This window comes from Salvelinus alpinus, chromosome 2, assembly GCF_045679555.1.
Source record: "Salvelinus alpinus chromosome 2, SLU_Salpinus.1, whole genome shotgun sequence".
NCBI lineage: Eukaryota > Metazoa > Chordata > Actinopteri > Salmoniformes > Salmonidae > Salvelinus > Salvelinus alpinus.
The window spans coordinates 29,062,371-29,079,731 of record NC_092087.1 but is presented as its reverse complement, the minus strand read 5'-3'; the positions used below and the strand labels follow the sequence as shown (position 1 = coordinate 29,079,731).

General features: G+C 43.9%; 1 protein-coding gene across 7 annotated transcripts in view; it reads left to right on the top strand.

Annotated features, from left to right (window-relative positions):
• LOC139558375 (eukaryotic translation initiation factor 4 gamma 3-like) overlaps positions 1 to 16,123 on the top strand; it is a 66,597-nt gene extending 50,474 nt beyond the window's left edge. For 6 of the 7 annotated variants that reach the window (XM_071373513.1, XM_071373503.1, XM_071373520.1 and 3 more), the window contains 22 exons: positions 1,420 to 1,693; positions 1,817 to 1,941; positions 3,076 to 3,213; positions 3,610 to 3,774; positions 3,983 to 4,180; positions 4,437 to 4,580; positions 4,767 to 5,003; positions 6,859 to 6,963; positions 7,370 to 7,508; positions 7,766 to 7,902; positions 8,435 to 8,525; positions 8,636 to 8,762; positions 8,862 to 9,073; positions 9,194 to 9,309; positions 12,021 to 12,193; positions 12,299 to 12,424; positions 12,775 to 12,856; positions 13,109 to 13,207; positions 13,312 to 13,452; positions 13,651 to 13,732; positions 13,833 to 13,979; positions 15,488 to 16,123. In XM_071373513.1, coding sequence (XP_071229614.1) covers positions 1,420 to 1,693; positions 1,817 to 1,941; positions 3,076 to 3,213; positions 3,610 to 3,774; positions 3,983 to 4,180; positions 4,437 to 4,580; positions 4,767 to 5,003; positions 6,859 to 6,963; positions 7,370 to 7,508; positions 7,766 to 7,902; positions 8,435 to 8,525; positions 8,636 to 8,762; positions 8,862 to 9,073; positions 9,194 to 9,309; positions 12,021 to 12,193; positions 12,299 to 12,424; positions 12,775 to 12,856; positions 13,109 to 13,207; positions 13,312 to 13,452; positions 13,651 to 13,732; positions 13,833 to 13,979; positions 15,488 to 15,669 — 3,240 coding nt within the window. In that variant the 3' untranslated portion in view covers positions 15,670 to 16,123. The remainder of the gene's footprint in view (positions 1 to 1,419; positions 1,694 to 1,816; positions 1,942 to 3,075; positions 3,214 to 3,609; positions 3,775 to 3,982; positions 4,181 to 4,436; positions 4,581 to 4,766; positions 5,004 to 6,858; positions 6,964 to 7,369; positions 7,509 to 7,765; positions 7,903 to 8,434; positions 8,526 to 8,635; positions 8,763 to 8,861; positions 9,074 to 9,193; positions 9,310 to 12,020; positions 12,194 to 12,298; positions 12,425 to 12,774; positions 12,857 to 13,108; positions 13,208 to 13,311; positions 13,453 to 13,650; positions 13,733 to 13,832; positions 13,980 to 15,487) is intronic. The other variant, XM_071373477.1, reaches the window with a different exon arrangement.
• The last annotated feature ends 1,238 nt before the right edge of the window (positions 16,124 to 17,361 follow it).

Genomic DNA, 17,361 nt, shown 5'->3' with positions numbered 1-17,361 from the left:
AATCATCCCATGTGAAGAGTCGACTCATTTAATTAAGGTTCAATTCGTGACTAAACAGCTTTTTTTATTTCTATTGGAAGGATTTAATCATTAGCAATTATTTCTACTTATAAGGTAAAAGGTTTTCTTCTGTCTCCATTTGATATGGTAAATATATCCAATGCAAAAAAACATCTGCATTTAAATGGTATTTATATGAATTTGCATATATTCCTGTTAATTCCCACAAAAAGTTTCCACCTCTGAATATTCCCCAAAATGTGCAACCCTATAAATAACATTAGATTTGATTAATGATTTGAAGTGTTATCGTCTGATTTTGTTGATTTTTATTATAATCCCCATTAGCCGCCGCCAATGGCGACAGCTAGTCTTACTGGGGTTCAACATGCATCAAAAAATACATTACAGACAAAATAACAATTTACACACATTTAAAAACGTGTGTGTGAGTGATTAGATATCCCGCTCGTCGCTCACGGAGCAGTGCTTACACAACGTTCTGACGCTCCACATCTCTTTCCAACCTCTCATTGAAAGAGGTAATATGTCAGGCATATTGGGCCAAAATCAATGATAGCCTATTGTGTAGATAATAGAACGAACATTAAAGAGAAACTTTTAAGAGATCGGATTTTTTTTGTTTTTAATACTTTGCTACAATCCTCATCTTTGTAAGTCACTTTGATTTTGCACGTGCGTCGTTTCAGTTTCTTTAAACTCCATGACAGTAGCTATAGCAAGGGGCTATAGGAGCACACAAGTAGACTACAAATGCATGCTGGGCCTGGCATGTCCTGAGCTCGTGAAGTAAGTGCTACTGGAGCGAAATTGGAGCAGGTGAGAAGGCTGACACTCCAGCCTTTGGGAAACTCGCTCCGCGCTCCAGTCAAATTGGGCACGTTCCAGCTCCGCTCCACACACACAGCCTGGTGTACATCGATCAGTTACACATACATGTTAATACATGCACACAAAAAGTAGGCCACATGGGGGAGAGACGTTGTTCTGTGAGGTGTTGCTTTGTTTTTTAACCAGGTTTCATGTTCACTTGTGCTATATGAGATGGAGGTTCCATTCAATCATGGCTCTGTATAATACTGTACATTTCCTTTAATTTGATTCTGACCTGGGGACTATGAAAAGACCCCTGTTGGGGGGGGGTGTAAGTTGACTATGGAAATGGATTTCCAACACATTAATGTTTCTTTACAAAAACCAGAAGCGATGCAGTCAGTCGTTCCTCAACTCTTAGCCAAGAGAGACTGGCATGCATAGTGTTGATTTTATCCCTCTGATTATAATGAAGAGCTAAGACTTGGCAAGGAGTTATCCATCATGATCAGTGTTCCAAACCCCCTGTGTGAAGTCCACTCTGTCCCTCTATCTCACCCCCTCTACCTCCCTTGCCTCCCCCAGGACGAGCTCAAGCCTGTGGAGGAGGCTGCTGGAGACCAGGCCCTGCAGCCCGCCAGGCCCCATAGTAGCAGCAGCCCGCCCCCACCCTCAGCAGCACCTCCAGCCATGGAGGCAGAGGAGAAGCCCCCTGCCCCAGAGGAAAATGGGGAGGCTGAGCTGGAGCCCATGAGGAACGGGGCTGGGCACACCTCGGAGACAGAGAGCAGTGACAGTGGGGCCACCCCTGGGGACAAGGAGGGCTCTACAGGAGCACCCCCAGACCTCTTCCAGGAAGGTAGGAGGGCAGTTATTAGCCTCAGTTTCATTTGTGTTTTTCACTTTGTTTTCACAATCAAGTCATACAACCTTTGCACAGTATGAGATGAGCAGGGCTGTTTTCTTCCTCTCGTTTCCTTAGATCTGCCGGAGACCAACGGGAAGCGCCAGTACAACCGGGACTTCCTGCTGGGCTTCCAGTTCATGGCTGCCTGTACACAGAAGCCAGACGGGCTACCTCAGATCAGTGACGTAGTTCTGGACAAGGTGTGTGTGTGTGTGAGTGGTCTGAGCATAGCTTCAGCCTAGTGGACAGAATGAGTTGTGAGCAAGCCCCTAAACCCCACAGTGGTTCAGTAAGTATTCAGGACTATAAATTGATAGTGTAAGATGTTAGCAAAGTAAGTTGCTTTTGAAAAGGGATTATTCTTTCAAGTACAGGGATTATTTATTTATATAGAACAAATAGTATGAGTAGCCGTATGTGATCCTTTTAGTAAGCACAAGACCAGATGTATAGGTTTTTTCAGCTATTGTCTAATAGTCATTCATGAAATGATAGGCTTCTGGTAAATGAATCTCCCTCGTCTCCACATAAGCTACATACTGTTGGAGCCTATAATGGCTAGCCCATAGACATTCTGTTTTGATTAAAATCACATTGCCATTATGTCACACTTGGCAGTGTTGATAATTCAGCCCCAGAAAAGGAGCATTAAGACTGGCAATGATTGATGTACAGTCCCAGGAGTCATATTTTTCTCCTTGAGAAAATGTTCGCTAGAGGAGTGTACTAAGGGAAGTCGAGGACAGCTGAGAGAGCTGTAGTTGTTCTCCCCCTTCCATTCCCCCACAATGTTCCCCTCAGTCTTCCTTCCACATCTGGTTCCGACTTCACTCACTGTGCCAGTCACAAAATGTGTTTAAACATAATTTATCGAAAGCATAGCTGAAACACAAAACAACATACGAAGTTGGTGGTGATCTAGGACTGTTATTGAGAATCCACCACCGCTCAGTAAAAACCAGTGGGATAGACCTAAGGGAGGGGGGTCTGGCCAGTCTTTCTCCCCAGTGGTAGGCCAGAAACAACTCCCAGCCCCTACCTCAGGCACTTCATGTAGATCTGAAAGAGTTGATGGGTATATGCAATATGGTAGTAACCCTACCTTTCCCTCTGATGGGCTTGGTAGTGGTTTCACCATATTGATCATTATATTATTATTGTTATATTATCATATTCATTATTGCACCTATCCGAGGTATGTGACAGTGAAACATTATTTGATTTGGATTATACAGCCACTGCTTTTCCTCTATGGCTAGGCCCACAGTGTTAGAGAATCACTACTCCCCCTGCTGGTCTGTCAGCTCACCATCTCGCTCCCTGTGTGTCTGCAGATAAACCAAAACAAGCTGCCATCACGGGCGGTGGAATCCAGGGTGATCTCTCGTGGCCCTGACTTCACACCTGCCTTCGCTGACTTTGGCAGGCAGATGAGTGGAGGACGCGGCGGCGCTGCAGTGAGTCACACACACGTAATTACTACTCCTCCACCTGACACCAACACAACACCCCTCTTTCTCTCAAATAATGTCTCTTGTCTTTGTGTTTCTCATCTTTCTCTCTCACACGCACTCACAGAATATTACCTTGTGCGTTTAATTTCCCCCATAGTCTTCTGGTATGGTAACAAACAAGATTGTTGGGCTGGTATCATAGTGAGATAACTGAATCATGGGGAATTATTTGCAGCTCTTGTTGGTTTGCTAAAGATGAGTCATTTCCCAAAGTCGTGCTCATTCAAGGAAAGTCGTAAATTGAACATCAGAGCACAACCCAATCCCTTATCTGAGGAGTCTTGGCGATATTGTGTTTTGTTGGTAGTGAACTGCAGAAGTGACGAGTTGTGCTGTCTCCTCTCTGTCCTCCAGCAGATGATGAACATGGGGGGGGGTGCCCGGCGGCCCCCGCCCAGGAAGATTATCCTGAACGTGTCGGCAAACGACGAGGTGCAGCTGAAGAAGGCCGAGAACGCCTGGAAACCTGGCATGAAGAAGGCGGGGCCATCAGACGACCCTGAGGTCATTACAACACAGGTAGGATGAGCCCAACCTTTCATCAGACACAACCACACAGTCAAAAACACACACCCTACTCAACTACAAGATATTATGAGTTTCTTCAGCAGTCGCTCCACACAGGAAAGAAATGTTGTGATCAAGGAGTTGTCAAGAGACCGAAGATGAAGTGTGAGTGAATGAATGTTCACCTCAATAAATGATGAGGATGTTGTTGCCGTGTCAGGAGCTCTTCCGGAAGGTGCGCAGCATCCTCAACAAACTGACGCCTCAGATGTTCAACCAGCTGATGAAGCAGGTGACGGACCTTACCATCGACACGGAGGAGCGCCTCAAAGGCGTCATCGACCTGGTCTTTGAGAAGGCCATCGATGAGCCCGGCTTCTCTGTGGCCTACGGGAACATGTGCCGCTGCCTCACCACGGTATGTTATGCTCAGTTCTTTATCGGTCAGACATGATTACTTGTGGTTCCTCTGAATGCTGCTAGCCAACATCAAAATATAATCTGTATATGCATGGGTCCTCTAAAGCCTCATACACATTCAGCAAAATGTCCCTAAATGTATATTTCTGCCCCCCTTTTCACTCTTTCGACACCATCTCCCGTTCAATTCAAAGTGTTTCCCCCATATTTCTTCCCCTCTAACCAAATTGTTACTTATCTCGGTTGCTCTCCAGCTCAAAGTGCCCATGACGGACAAACCCAACACCACAGTGAACTTCCGTAAGCTTCTGCTCAACCGCTGTCAGAAGGAGTTTGAGCGGGACAAGGTGGACGACGTGGTGTTTGAGAGGAAACAGAAGGAGCTCGACTCTGCACAGGTACCCAGATCACCTGACACAAACACACACTACCCAGATCACCAACCGGTCTGTCACCTACTGTCCCTAGTAGGGGAATACAGAGCAGAGAACTCTATGGGATCCAGTCAGTTACTGATGTTAGTTGAATAGTTAATGTGGGGTTTGCTGTTAGGTCTGACAATCTACTCTCCATCTCCTTTCCAGTCCAGTGATCAAGAGAGACTACGGTTGGAGCTGGAGGAGGCCAAGGACAAGGCCCGCCGGCGCTCCATAGGAAATATCAGGTTCATCGGGGAGCTGTTCAAACTCAAGATGCTGACAGAGGCCATCATGCACGACTGTGTGGTCAAGCTGCTGAAGAACCATGACGAGGAATCGCTGGAGTGCCTGTGCAGGCTGCTCACCACCATTGGCAAAGACCTGGACTTTGAGAAGGCCAAGGTGAGCCATAGGGATGGGCAGGGGAGAGGAGGGAGCTTAAATGAATTCCAGCTGGTGGTATGGGGATGCCTCTGAGGGCTGCAGGGATGTGGGTGAAGAGACATGGTTGAAGACATCTCACTGTTCCCTCTTGTCTGCTGTTTTCTGGCCTGTTTTAACCTGCTGCTGGCCAAAGGAATGGCTCCTAGACATGTACAGAAGTGTTCTCCCTTTTGGGCTCTGCCAGAGTTTTAAGACTCTGTGGTCCTCACTCATACTACGCTGACACTGCAACACACACGCATCCATATTGACGGCGCACACAAACACACTTACACACTTCACATACGCTGCTGTTACTCTGTTTATTATATATCCTGATTTGCCTTGTCACTTTTACCCCTACCCACATGTAGATACTGTATTACCCCTGGTTCTCCTTGTAAATAGTCTTGTTAATGTTTTTGTGTCACTATTTATTTTTTATTTAGCAAATATATGTCTCACTTTTTAACTGCACTGTTGGGAATGGTCTCGTAAATAAAGTATTTCACTGTAAAGTCTAAAGATCCCAGAAATGTTCCATATGCACAAAAAAATGATTTCTTTGTGCACAAATTTGTTTACATCCATGTTAGTGAGCTTTTGCCAAGATAATCCATCCACCTGACAGGTGTGGCATATCAAGAAGCTGATTAAAGCATGATCATTACACAGGTGCACAAAAAAAGACCACTAACAAGTGCAGTTTTTTCACAAAACAATGCCACAGATTCCTCAAGTTGAGGGAGCTTGCAATTGACATGCTGACTGAAGGAATGTCCACCAGAGCTGTTGCCAAATAATTGAATGTTTATTTCTCTACCATAAGCCACCTCCAACATCATTTTAGAGAATTTGGCAGTACGTTCGAACGGCCTCACAACCGCAGACCCCGTGTAACCACGCCAGCCCAGGACCGCCACATCCGGCTTCTTTACCTGCGGGATCGTCTGAGACCAGCAACCCGGACAGCTGATGAAACTGTGGGTTTGCACAACTGAAGAATTTCTGCACAAACCTTCAGAAACCGTCTCAGGGAAGCTCATTTGTGTGTTCGTCGACCTCACCAGGGTCTTGACCTGACTGCAGTTTGGCGTCGTAACCGACTTCAGTGGGCAAATGTTAACCTTCGATTGCCACTGGCACGCTGGAGAAGTGTGCACGTCACTGATGAATCCCGGTTTCAACTGTACTGGGCAGACAGCGTAATGTGGGCAAGCAGTTTGCTGATGTCAATGTTGTGAACGGGGTGCTCCATGGTGACGGTGGGGTTATGGTATGGGCAGGCAGGCATGAGCTACGAACAATGAACACAATTGAATTTTATCAATGGCAATTTGAATGCAATGAGATCCTGAGGCCCATTGTCTTGCCATTCATCCGCCACCATAACATATTTCAGCATGATAAACCATCTGTACACAATTCCTGGAAGCTGAAAATGTCCCAGTTCTTCCATGGTCTGCATACTCACCAGACATGTCAATTATTGAGCATGTTTGGGATGCTCTGGATCAACGTTTTCAAATTGTAACTCAGTAAAATCTTTGAAATTGCATGTGTTTTATATTTTTGTTCAGTGTATATCAAAATTATTGTTCCAAGAAATAAAGTGCACATTGAATTGCTTAATGGAGTGGAGTGAAATTAATTGAGAGCGTCTGGCTGTCCACTGGAGTGAATCGTGAAAATGTTGTATTAATACACCACTTTGCATTGACCCTTAATTTCTCTCTTTCTTGTCATAGCCTCGCATGGATCAGTATTTCAATCAAAATGTTGTATTAATACACCACTTTGCATTGACCCTTAATTTCTCTCTTTCTTGTCATAGCCTCGCATGGATCAGTATTTCAATCAGATGGAGAAAATTGTCAAGGAGCGGAAGACATCGTCTCGGATACGGTTTATGCTGCAAGACGTGATAGATCTCCGATTGGTAAGTTGTGCGTCTCCCTCTGTGTTGGTGGGGCGGGAGCGGTGGGGATATGTGCGTGCATGCATGCATTCTTGAGATTTGCGTGTGTGTTCTGCCCAGCTCGGTGAGGATGTATTTTCCATTACAGTGAATCAGAATGCTCATTTTCAGTACCTCCATTTCACGCAGGCTCCCTGAGCACACCAATAATTAGATCTGAGGAAGAAAACAATCGGTGAGATTCTAATCAGTGAGATTTGAGCATAGAATTAAACATTCTGCACAGCCCTCCACACAATACTACTGTGCCATTGGGGCTATGTGACTGTTGGCCAATTATGTTGTACACAGTTCACTAATTCAAAACACCAGATTGTTTCTCTGAGGAAACTCCTTGCGTAGGTCTAACACTGCTCTTTTTCTCCAGCACAACTGGGTGTCCAGGAGAGCCGACCAGGGACCCAAGACCATCGAGCAGATCCACAAAGAGGCCAAGATCGAAGAGCAGGAGGAGCAGAGGAAGGTGCACCAGCAGCTGCTCTCCAAAGACACCAAGAGAAGGCCAGGTCAGCCAGGCCCATGGGCTAAATCCTCTTTAAGGCTTACAGCCACACTGGAATCCCCTCCCCATAACTTGCAGACTCAGAGATGCTACAGTGGCCCACAGTGGACAGAAGGCTCCCCCACTCTCTCCCACCTGTCAACTCACCCCATTGTATTCTCTCAAGCCTGGGGCATGAGGAGTTGATGTTGTCACTATTTGAGTTGTCTTTTAATAAACCCATTAACATCTCATCCCCCGTGTGTTCCCTCTGTCCTCCAGAGCAGCAGCAGAGAGAGCAGCAGAGAGAACAGCAGAGGGAGCAGCGTGTGCAGCAGAGAGAGGAGACCTGGAACACTGTGCCCATGACCAAGAACAGCAGGACCATCGACCCCACCAAGATCCCCAAGATCTCCAAGGTCAGCCCCAAAAACACCTGTAGACCTCAACTTTTTACTTCCTCTTTTGGATGGTTTACCATGGAGGTTCACTGGTGTTTAAGTGTATTCTATTTTACACTTGAGTAGGTACATGGTCTTCCCAACTGCCATACAATGCCAACTAGTAGATGAAACACTACTGTGCTGTACTGTAGACATTACACCGCATCAGCTATTTTCTCACGTATAGGAATCCTGTGGTTCTTCATTAATACTTATATGTGGCACACATCCCTGTCCTCATGATATTGTACTAGTGGTGAAATAATACATGTCCACGTGCTGGATAGTTGTGGTACAACCACACAAAGCCTTGCATACTGGAGCATGGCACCCCCTGTTGGAGGAAAGATGTTAGAAACCCAGACAGTCCTCTGTGTGTCAGTACCAATGATGTATGAGGCAGCTCTCCATTCTCAGAGATTGTTAGTCATTATTGCATTGTAGGCCCAGATCACATGATATGTGTATTGGAAGGTGAACTGTTTCTGTCTGTCATCATCCTGTCTAGCCTCAGATGGATGAGAAGATCCAACTAGGACCACGGGCCTCACTCAACTGGATGAAGGGCAGCAGTGGAGGGGCCAAAGCCAGTGACTCCGGTGAGGAGACATACTGTGTCTCACACACACATTGGTGATCCAGTTGAATTAGCTGTAACTGTGTTCTGGTTGAAATGTAATGTCTGCTGCTTCATCTTGTCTCCCATCAGAATTATCCCGGGCTGGTGGTGGTGGCGCCAGTTTAAACCGGTATTCTGCACTCCAGTCCACCCCATCTCAACCCACCACCCCACCTGCACAAAACCCAGAGTATGACACTAGAAGAACCTTGGGCAGGTAATGATCACATTTTGAAACTTGTAAAATGGATTTGGTCTCTGAACATCTTATTTTGAGGCAAAACATGTGTGTTGTGTGTGTTTTCTCCTCCCTCAGTCGAAGCAGTGCAGGGAGAGAGCGAAGCGAGAAGCCCTCGAGCTCCGCCCCGTTGCGGCCTGGTTCCTTCGTTCGAGGCGTCAGTGCCAAAGAGCTGCTGGCGAGCCCGGCCCTGAGTCCCGAGGAGCCCCGCAGAGAGCTGGAGAGCATCAGGAGGCTCAGCGTCAGCGAGGACAAGACTGAGCCAGAGTGCAGCAGAGCCAGGGAGCCTGGTAAGGCAACAAAACCCAGTTCTAGAGACATACAATGACTAAACACACAGAGTCAGTGGACACACACACACTCTCTCTCTAGCAGGGGTGCTCTTGTAACAATGTTGTTTCCCCCTGCAGTGAAAGCAGAGCCTGTGGTTGCCCAGTCTCCAGACAGACCTGCCCTCTCTGAGGAGGAGATGGAGAGGAAGTCCAAAGCTATCATTGACGAGTTCTTGCACATCAACGACTATAAGGTACAGTCATTTAAAGTGGAACTGACACCATTTGAACTGCTTTAAACACAGTTAATCATAATATCGGTCTAAAATATCAAATTCGCAGTTAATGCTTCAAAACCAACTTTATAAGAGGTTTTATTTGACTCAAAATTCCATTACATAGAGGAAGGCATTGTTGGCAGAATTAAATGGATGCTTAATACAATTCACCAAAAAATCGCTAGATAGTCTATTAAATATTGCTATCAGGTTGTAAATCACAGCTAGTACATTTCTTTGCTGCCTCCATCCATTCAGGGGATGAACTGTTTCAGTTTCACTGACCCAATATTTTGAGAGAGAAAAAAAAAGTAAATTGCTTGGGGAAACTCAACACAATCAATCTAGCTATGCAGTCTTGTTACATGGCTAAGACTATAGCTAGCTTATCTATTTATACTGAATGCAACATGTAAAGTGTTGGTTTCATGAGCTGAATTAAAAGATCCCAGAAATGGTAATGGCTGCTAACGTTAGCCATCAAGCTAACGAAGTTAGTCCCAGATGAGTTTTCCAATGGAGTCCTCTTTGTCTGGAGAAGTAAATTACATTTTGGGAAAAAAGGCAAACTCGGCTCCATCATTCATTGAATCAGATGGCTCATTCATCACAAAACCCACTGATATTGCCAACTACTTTAATTCTTTTTTCATTGTCAAGATTAGCAAACTTAGGCAGGACATGCCAGCAAAACATGCTGACACTACACATCCAAGTATATCTGACCAAATTATGAAAGACAAGAATTAGTGTGTGAGTGGAAGAGGTGAAAAAATTGTCTATCAACAATGACAAGCCACCAGGGTCTGACAACTTGGATGGATAATAGTGGATGATATTGCCACTCCTATTTGCCATATCTTCATTTGAAGCCTACTAGAAAGTGTGTGCCCTCTGGCCTGGAGTGAAGCAAAAGTCATTCCGCTACCTAAGAATAGTAAAGCCCTCTTTACTGGCTCAAGTCAACCAATCAGCCTGTTACCAACCCTTAGTAAAGTTTGGGGGGAAATGGTGTTTGACCAGATACAATGCTATTTTACAGTAAACAAATTGACAACAGCATTTCAGCATGCTTATAGGGAAGGACACTCAACAAGCACAGCACTTACACAAATTACTGATTGGCTGAGAGAAATTTATGATAAAAATTGGGGGGGGTTTGTTTTGTTGAACTTCAGTGCGGCTTTTGGCATTATCGATCATAGTCTGCTGCTGTAAAGACTTGCTATGGCTTTACACCCTCTGCTATATTGTGGATTACAAGTTAACTGTCTAACAAAACACAGAGGGTGTTCTTTAATGGAAGCCTCCAACATAATACAGATAAAATCAGGAATTTCTCAGGGCAACTGTCTAGGCCCCTTACTTTTTTCAATCTTTACTAACAACATGACACTGGCTTTGCCAGTGTGTCTATGTATGCGGATGACTCAACACTATACACGTCAGCTACTACGGCGACTGAAATGACTGCAACACTTAAAAGAGCTGCAGTTAGTTTCAGAATGGGTGGCAAGGAATAAGTTAGTCCTAAGTATTTCAAAAACTAAAATAATTATATTTGAAAACACACACATGATAACATATGCACTATACACACGTACACATAGATTTTGTGTTGTAGATATGTGGCAGTGGAGTAGGGACCTGAAGGCACACACTTAGTGTGTTGTGAAAAGTGTCATGAATGTATTGTAAAGTTTTTTAAATTATATAACTGCCTTAATTTTGCTGGACATCAGGAATTGTAGATGCTGCCTTTGCAGCAGCTAATTGGCATCCATAAAAATAAAAAAATGCACAAAAAGCTTATTTCACTCAAATTTTGTGCACAAATTTGTTTACATCCCTGGTAGTGAGCATTTCGCCTTTGCCAAGATAATCCAGCCACCTGACCAGTGTGGCATATCAAGAAGCTGATTAAACAGCATAATTATTACACAGATGCACCTTGTGCTGGGAACAATAAAAGGTCACTCTAACGTGCAGTTTTGTCACACAACACAATGCCACGGATGATTCAAGTTTTGAGGGAGCGTGCAATTGGCATGCTGACTGCAGGAATGTCCACCAAAGCTGTTGCCAGAGAATTTAATGTTAATTTCTCTACCATAAGCTACATCCAACGTCGTTTTAGAGAACTTAGCAGTATGTCTAACCAGTCTCACAACCGCAGACCACATGTAACCATGCCAGCCCAGGATCTCCATATCCGGCTTCTTCACTGCGGGATTGTCTGAGACCAGCCACCCGGACAGCGATGAAACTGTGGGTTTGCACAGACTCTCAGAAAGAGTGTGCAAAGCTGTCAAAGGCAAAGGGTGCCTACTTTGAAGAATCTCAAATATAAAATTGATTTTGATTTGCTTAACATTTTTTTGGTTACTACATGATTCCATATGTGATATTTCATAGTTTTGATGTCTTCAATATTATTCTACAATGTAGAAAATAGTTTTAAAAAATAAAGAAACCCTGGAATGAGTAGGTGTGTACAAACTTTTGACTGTTACTGTATGTGCTCGCTTGTCACAATGATTTTCTTTTGTCATATTCTTTCCATTTGATGGTGCTTAATCTGTGCCCGGTCTTCTTTAATAATGCTGCATACTGTATGTGCATGCTTTTGTATTTTACTCTCTACAGGAAGTTTGTAACACCAAGATGTGTGTTTGTATTCTCTGTAGGAGGCTGTGCAGTGTGTGAACGAGCTGGACCTGTCCTCTCAGCTCCACGTGTTTGTTCGTGTGGGGGTAGAGTCCACCCTGGAGCGCAGTCAGATCACACGGGACCACATGGGCCAGCTCCTCTTCCAGTTAGTGCAGCAGGGCACCCTGCCCAAGCCCCAGTTCTTCAAAGGGTCAGCATGCCTACATATCCGTCTGCTCTCATTCAAGCTGTGTCATCGAACAACTGTCCTGTAACTAAAATGGCTGACTCATCAGAATATCTGTGTTTCCTTCAGGTTTGCTGACACCCTTGAACTGGCGGACGACATGGCCATTGACATTCCCCATATCTGGCTGTATCTGGCTGAGCTGCTCAGCCCTGTGTTGAGAGATGGGGGCTTCTCTATGAGAGAGCTCTTTAGGTAACACTGCTACTCTACAGCACAACAATATTGTATTATCTCCCTGTAAAGCTATGGGGATAAAGAGGGTGTTACTATTGCATCAACAGATCTTATCTGATCAGATCAGTCCACATGCAACCCACATTTATTCAGATCTCACATAGTCTGCAAGATGAGTAAAATGTACCCCATTTTGTTCCCTCTGTCAAGGATTGCTGCTTGTTGCTATCGCAGTTCTTTCATTATGGAGTGTTGATGTTGGCTCTCACACCTCCATTCCGTGCTTTCTGTAAACTGTGATATGAAGGAAAACAGTTGGGTGGGATGGAACCGCTGGAGACATCTAATGCTTTTCTCTTTGTCCACAGTGAATTAAGCAAACCTTTACTTCCTGTTGGAAGAGCTGGGGTCTTATTTTCTGAAATACTGCACATACTATGCAAACAAATGGTAAGTTACATTGTGTGGGTTTTACTCCTCTAGTTGTTTTTTTCTCTAATATTTCTGAAAGAATGTTTTACCCCTTTAGCTCTTCTGACCTGAGAGAATTTCACACAGCATCTTGTTAATATAGCTGTCGGATATTTTAGCATGACTTTTGTCGGGGTGCAAGTGAGTTACCAAGTGCATATCAAGTCAGCAAACCCATTAACTATTGGATGCCAGGGTTCTGACATGTTGTCCTGTCTGTCTCCCACACAGAGCCATAGGAAAGTAGGCACCTTGTGGAGAAAGTCGGGCCTCAGCTGGAGTGACTTCCTGCCAGAGGAAGAGGACGACCAGGATTTCATCTCACAGCAGGTTAGTGAGAGAGACACATTGTATTACGGCATGGAGGCATCCCAACAAACGGTTTCACAGCAATCTAAACCTTCTCTCCTCTCCGTCTCCCCTCCTCCTGTCAGAAGCTCCAGTTCACTGTGGCGGAGTGCTCCAGCCCAGCCCTCTCTGCGACGGAATTGTCCCCCGAGGTGCTCAACCGGCAGCTGGAGAGACTCCTGCTGGAGGACATGGCCAGTGATGAGCAGATCTTTGACTGGGTAGAGGTATGAACTGTAACATTAAAAGCCCACCACACAGCCCAGCACAGCCACGTTTGGCTTTGTCATACACATATTGGATTATAAATACATATTGTTACATATTTCAAGTGAAGTGTCAGAGATAAAGGCACTGATATCGTGCAGCTTTCCCTTGTCTAACCGGTGCTCCTTTGTGCTCCACTGTTGTCCACCACATCCCAGGCAAATCTAGATGAATCCCAGATGAGCTCGTCTCCGTTCCTGAGAGCTCTGATGACTGCTGTGTGTAAGGCAGCGGTGAAAGGTAAGCTGTCATTCTTTTAGCTAGGGACAGTCCATTGTTTTGTATATATTATATAGCTAGAGCAGTTCAATCATTTTCTCCATCTTTGTTTCTTGTGTAGATGAAAACACTTCCTGTCGAGTGGACGTAGCCATCATTCAGAGGAGATTGCCTGTATTACTCAAGTACCTTAACTCAGACACTGAGCGACAGCTACAAGCACTTTATGCACTTCAGGCGCTGATAGTCACACTGGATCAGCCTCCTAGTAAGTAACATCCCACTTAGAACGTTAAACCTGAAGATTCACTATAGAGATATAAGCACGGTTCTGTCTCCTGCCCTGCACAGAACCATTTTACATTTACTTTTTTATTCTTGACAAAACTAAAATGTTTTTTTGTCACATACACCAGATCAGGGCCGTAAATTGTTTGGTTTTACGGCGCCCCTGGATCAAATTGGGCTTAAGTGCCTTTTCTCAAGGGCCCAACGACAGATTTTTCACCTTGTCGGCTCAGGTATCTGAACCAGCAACCTTTCTGTTATTGACCCTACGCTCTATATGCTAGGCTACCTGCGGCCCTGAAGACATCCTTTTATGGTTTTATTTCATGCAGCCATTGCTATTATATAAAAATGTCTTCATGAACTTACTATGAAAACAGACTCATTTAAAGCTAGAATCCTTAGTTGCTACATCCATTTTTTGACTTATAAATGAATGATATATATACCCATTTACCTAGTTAAATAAAAATGTATAAATAAAATGTTATTCTTTAATAATATATCTTATAAATCCCTCATGAGCTTAGTTTAATTATCGTACCCCATCAGAACCCGAAATAAGCTTGTTTTACTCCAATGTTTTGTAAACCATGCAAATCAAATTTTATTTGTCACATACACATGGTTAGCAGATGTTAATGAGAGTGTAGCAAAATGCTTGTGCTTCTAGTTCCGACTGCAGTAATAACCAACAAGTAATCTAACCTAACAATTCCACAACTACTACCTTGTACACACAAGTGTAAAGGGATAAAGAATATGTACATAAAGATATATGAATGAGTGATGGTACGGAACGGCATAGGCAAGATGCAGTAGATGGTATAGTGTACAGTCTATACATATGAGATGAGTAATGTAGGGTATGTAAACATAAAGTGGCATAGTTTAAAGTGGCTAGTGATACATGTGTTACATAAAGATGGCAAGATGCATTGGATGATATACAGTATATACATATGAGATGAGTAATGTAGGGTATGTAAACATTATATTAAGTGGCATTGTGATACATTTTTACATAATTTCCATCAATTCCCATTATTAAAGTGGCTGGAGTTGAGTTAGTATGTTGGCAGCGGCCACTAAATGTTAGTGGTGGCTGTTTAACAGTCTGAAGGCCTTGAGATAGAAGCTGTTTTTCAGTCTCTCGGTCCCTGCTTTGATGCACCTGTACTGACCTCGCCTTCTGGATGATAGCGGGGTGAACAGGCAGTGGCTCGGGTGGTTGTTGTCCTTGATGATCTTTATGGCCTTCCTGTGACATCGGGTGGTGCGAATGTAACATGGTTAAATCTTTGAATTGAACCACTCAAATGTTGATATCATGGATGGTTAGTCCTTGCTCTGTCTATGAATTTGAGTGGTTACATTTCTCCAGGCCCATCCCTCAGCTTTTTACTAAAACATTCAATTAAGGATTCTAGCTTTAAGCCATGGGATTTGGTTATTATAGCCCTTTTGTCTCTGTCTCTGTCTCTCCAGACCTGCTCCGGATGTTCTTTGACTGTCTGTATGACGAGGACGTCATCTCGGAGGACGCTTTTTACAAGTGGGAGACCAGCAAGGACCCCGCAGAGCAGCTGGGCAAAGGTGTGGCTCTCAAGTCTGTAACCGCTTTCTTCACCTGGCTGAGGGAGGCCGAGGAAGAGTCGGAGGATAATTGACAAGGGAGCAGGTGACCGCTGCAAGCCTCCAGGACAGCTGTTGCTACATAGAATAACTGCATCCTCGTAGCAGAACAAACGGACAAACCTACAAAATGCGTGCGGGCAGAATGACATATATACGGCTGGAATTTTTTTCTGCGGTATGGTTCTGAGACATGCCGCCATTTTGAGTTTGAATTCTAATGGCGGAAGCACTAAATACCTGTATTATACATAGAAAATATTTTTGTTTTAAATTTTAACTTACTTTTCTTTTGTTACTTTTTAAGAAGAGACTAAAAGATACATAGGTTCCGGACTCTTTAATTTATTATTTTTTTAAGGACTGCAAATATGGACGTTTATTTAACATTTGCAGATGCTCACAATGAGGAGAACATTGATGATGAATAGAAATAACAATATTAATTATAATAACAATAATAATTGTGAAATAAATAGCCTCCCTGGATTCCATGTTGTTTGGTTGAAAACAGGGTAAAAAGTTATTTTGGAATGTAGGGGTTAGGCAGAGAGTGAATGCACAGGGACAACTAACGTCATAAGACGTCACTGGTTATCAGTGATTAATCACAGGAAGTGTCTCCTCTGCTTTGGCTTGCTCTATGTGATATGTACATAAACTTCCCAAGAGGCAGCGGTATGCATTCAAGAAGCAATGCAAATCAGTCCACAAAAGAACATCACATGAACATAAATAAACAACAATGAACAATAGATGCATTCAAATGAAATAAGCAAAACGCAAGTTTAAAAAGCAAATGCAAGGGTTGCTGAACATGAAGCGCTTGTAATACTTCAGACCTACAGAGCAAATTAAAAGCTTGTAAATACATTAAAGACAAAAAAAGGTATTTAAAAAAACATAGCAAATGCAATCAATGGTGGTTATTTTGTTGAGTGGTGAAGTTTGCACTACAAGAAGATATTTTTTTAACTTGGTTTTAACATTGCAGTCTGAAGTGGAAAGTGAATTTTGTGTTAAGTGTGCCAGTGTTAAGTGTCATCTCTAAAATGAGACTACAGTATAGGAATTGTAAAAGATACATTACCAAAAGTATGTGAACACCTGCTCGTCGAGCATCTCATTCTAAAATCATGGGCATTAATATGGAGTTGGGCCCCCCTTTGTTGCTATAACAGCCTCCACTCTTCTAAGAGGGAAGGCTTTCCACTAGATGTTGAGACATTGCTGTAGGGACTTGCTTCCATTCAGCAACAAGAGCATTAGTGAGGTCAATCACTGATGTTGGGTGATTAGACCTGGCTTGCAGTCGACGTTCCAATTCATCCCAAAGGTGTTCGATGGGGTTGAGGTCAGGGCTCCGTGCAGGCCAGTCAAGTTCTTCCACACCGATCTCACACCGAAACCATTTCTGTATGGACCTCGCTTTGTGCACGTGGGCATTGTCATGCAGAAACAGGAAATGGCCTTCCCCAAACTGTATGTCACAAAGGTGGAAGCACAGAATCGTCTAGAATGTCATGGTATGCTGTAGTGTTAAGATTTCCCTTCACTGGAACTAATGAGCCTGAACCATGAAAAACAGCCCCAGACCATTATTCCTCCTCCACCAAACTTTACAGTTGGCATTCGGCAGGCAGCTTGTGTGGCCTACCACTTTGCGGCTGAGCCGTTGTTTCTCCTAGACGTTTCCACTTCACAATAACAGCACTTACAGTTGATGA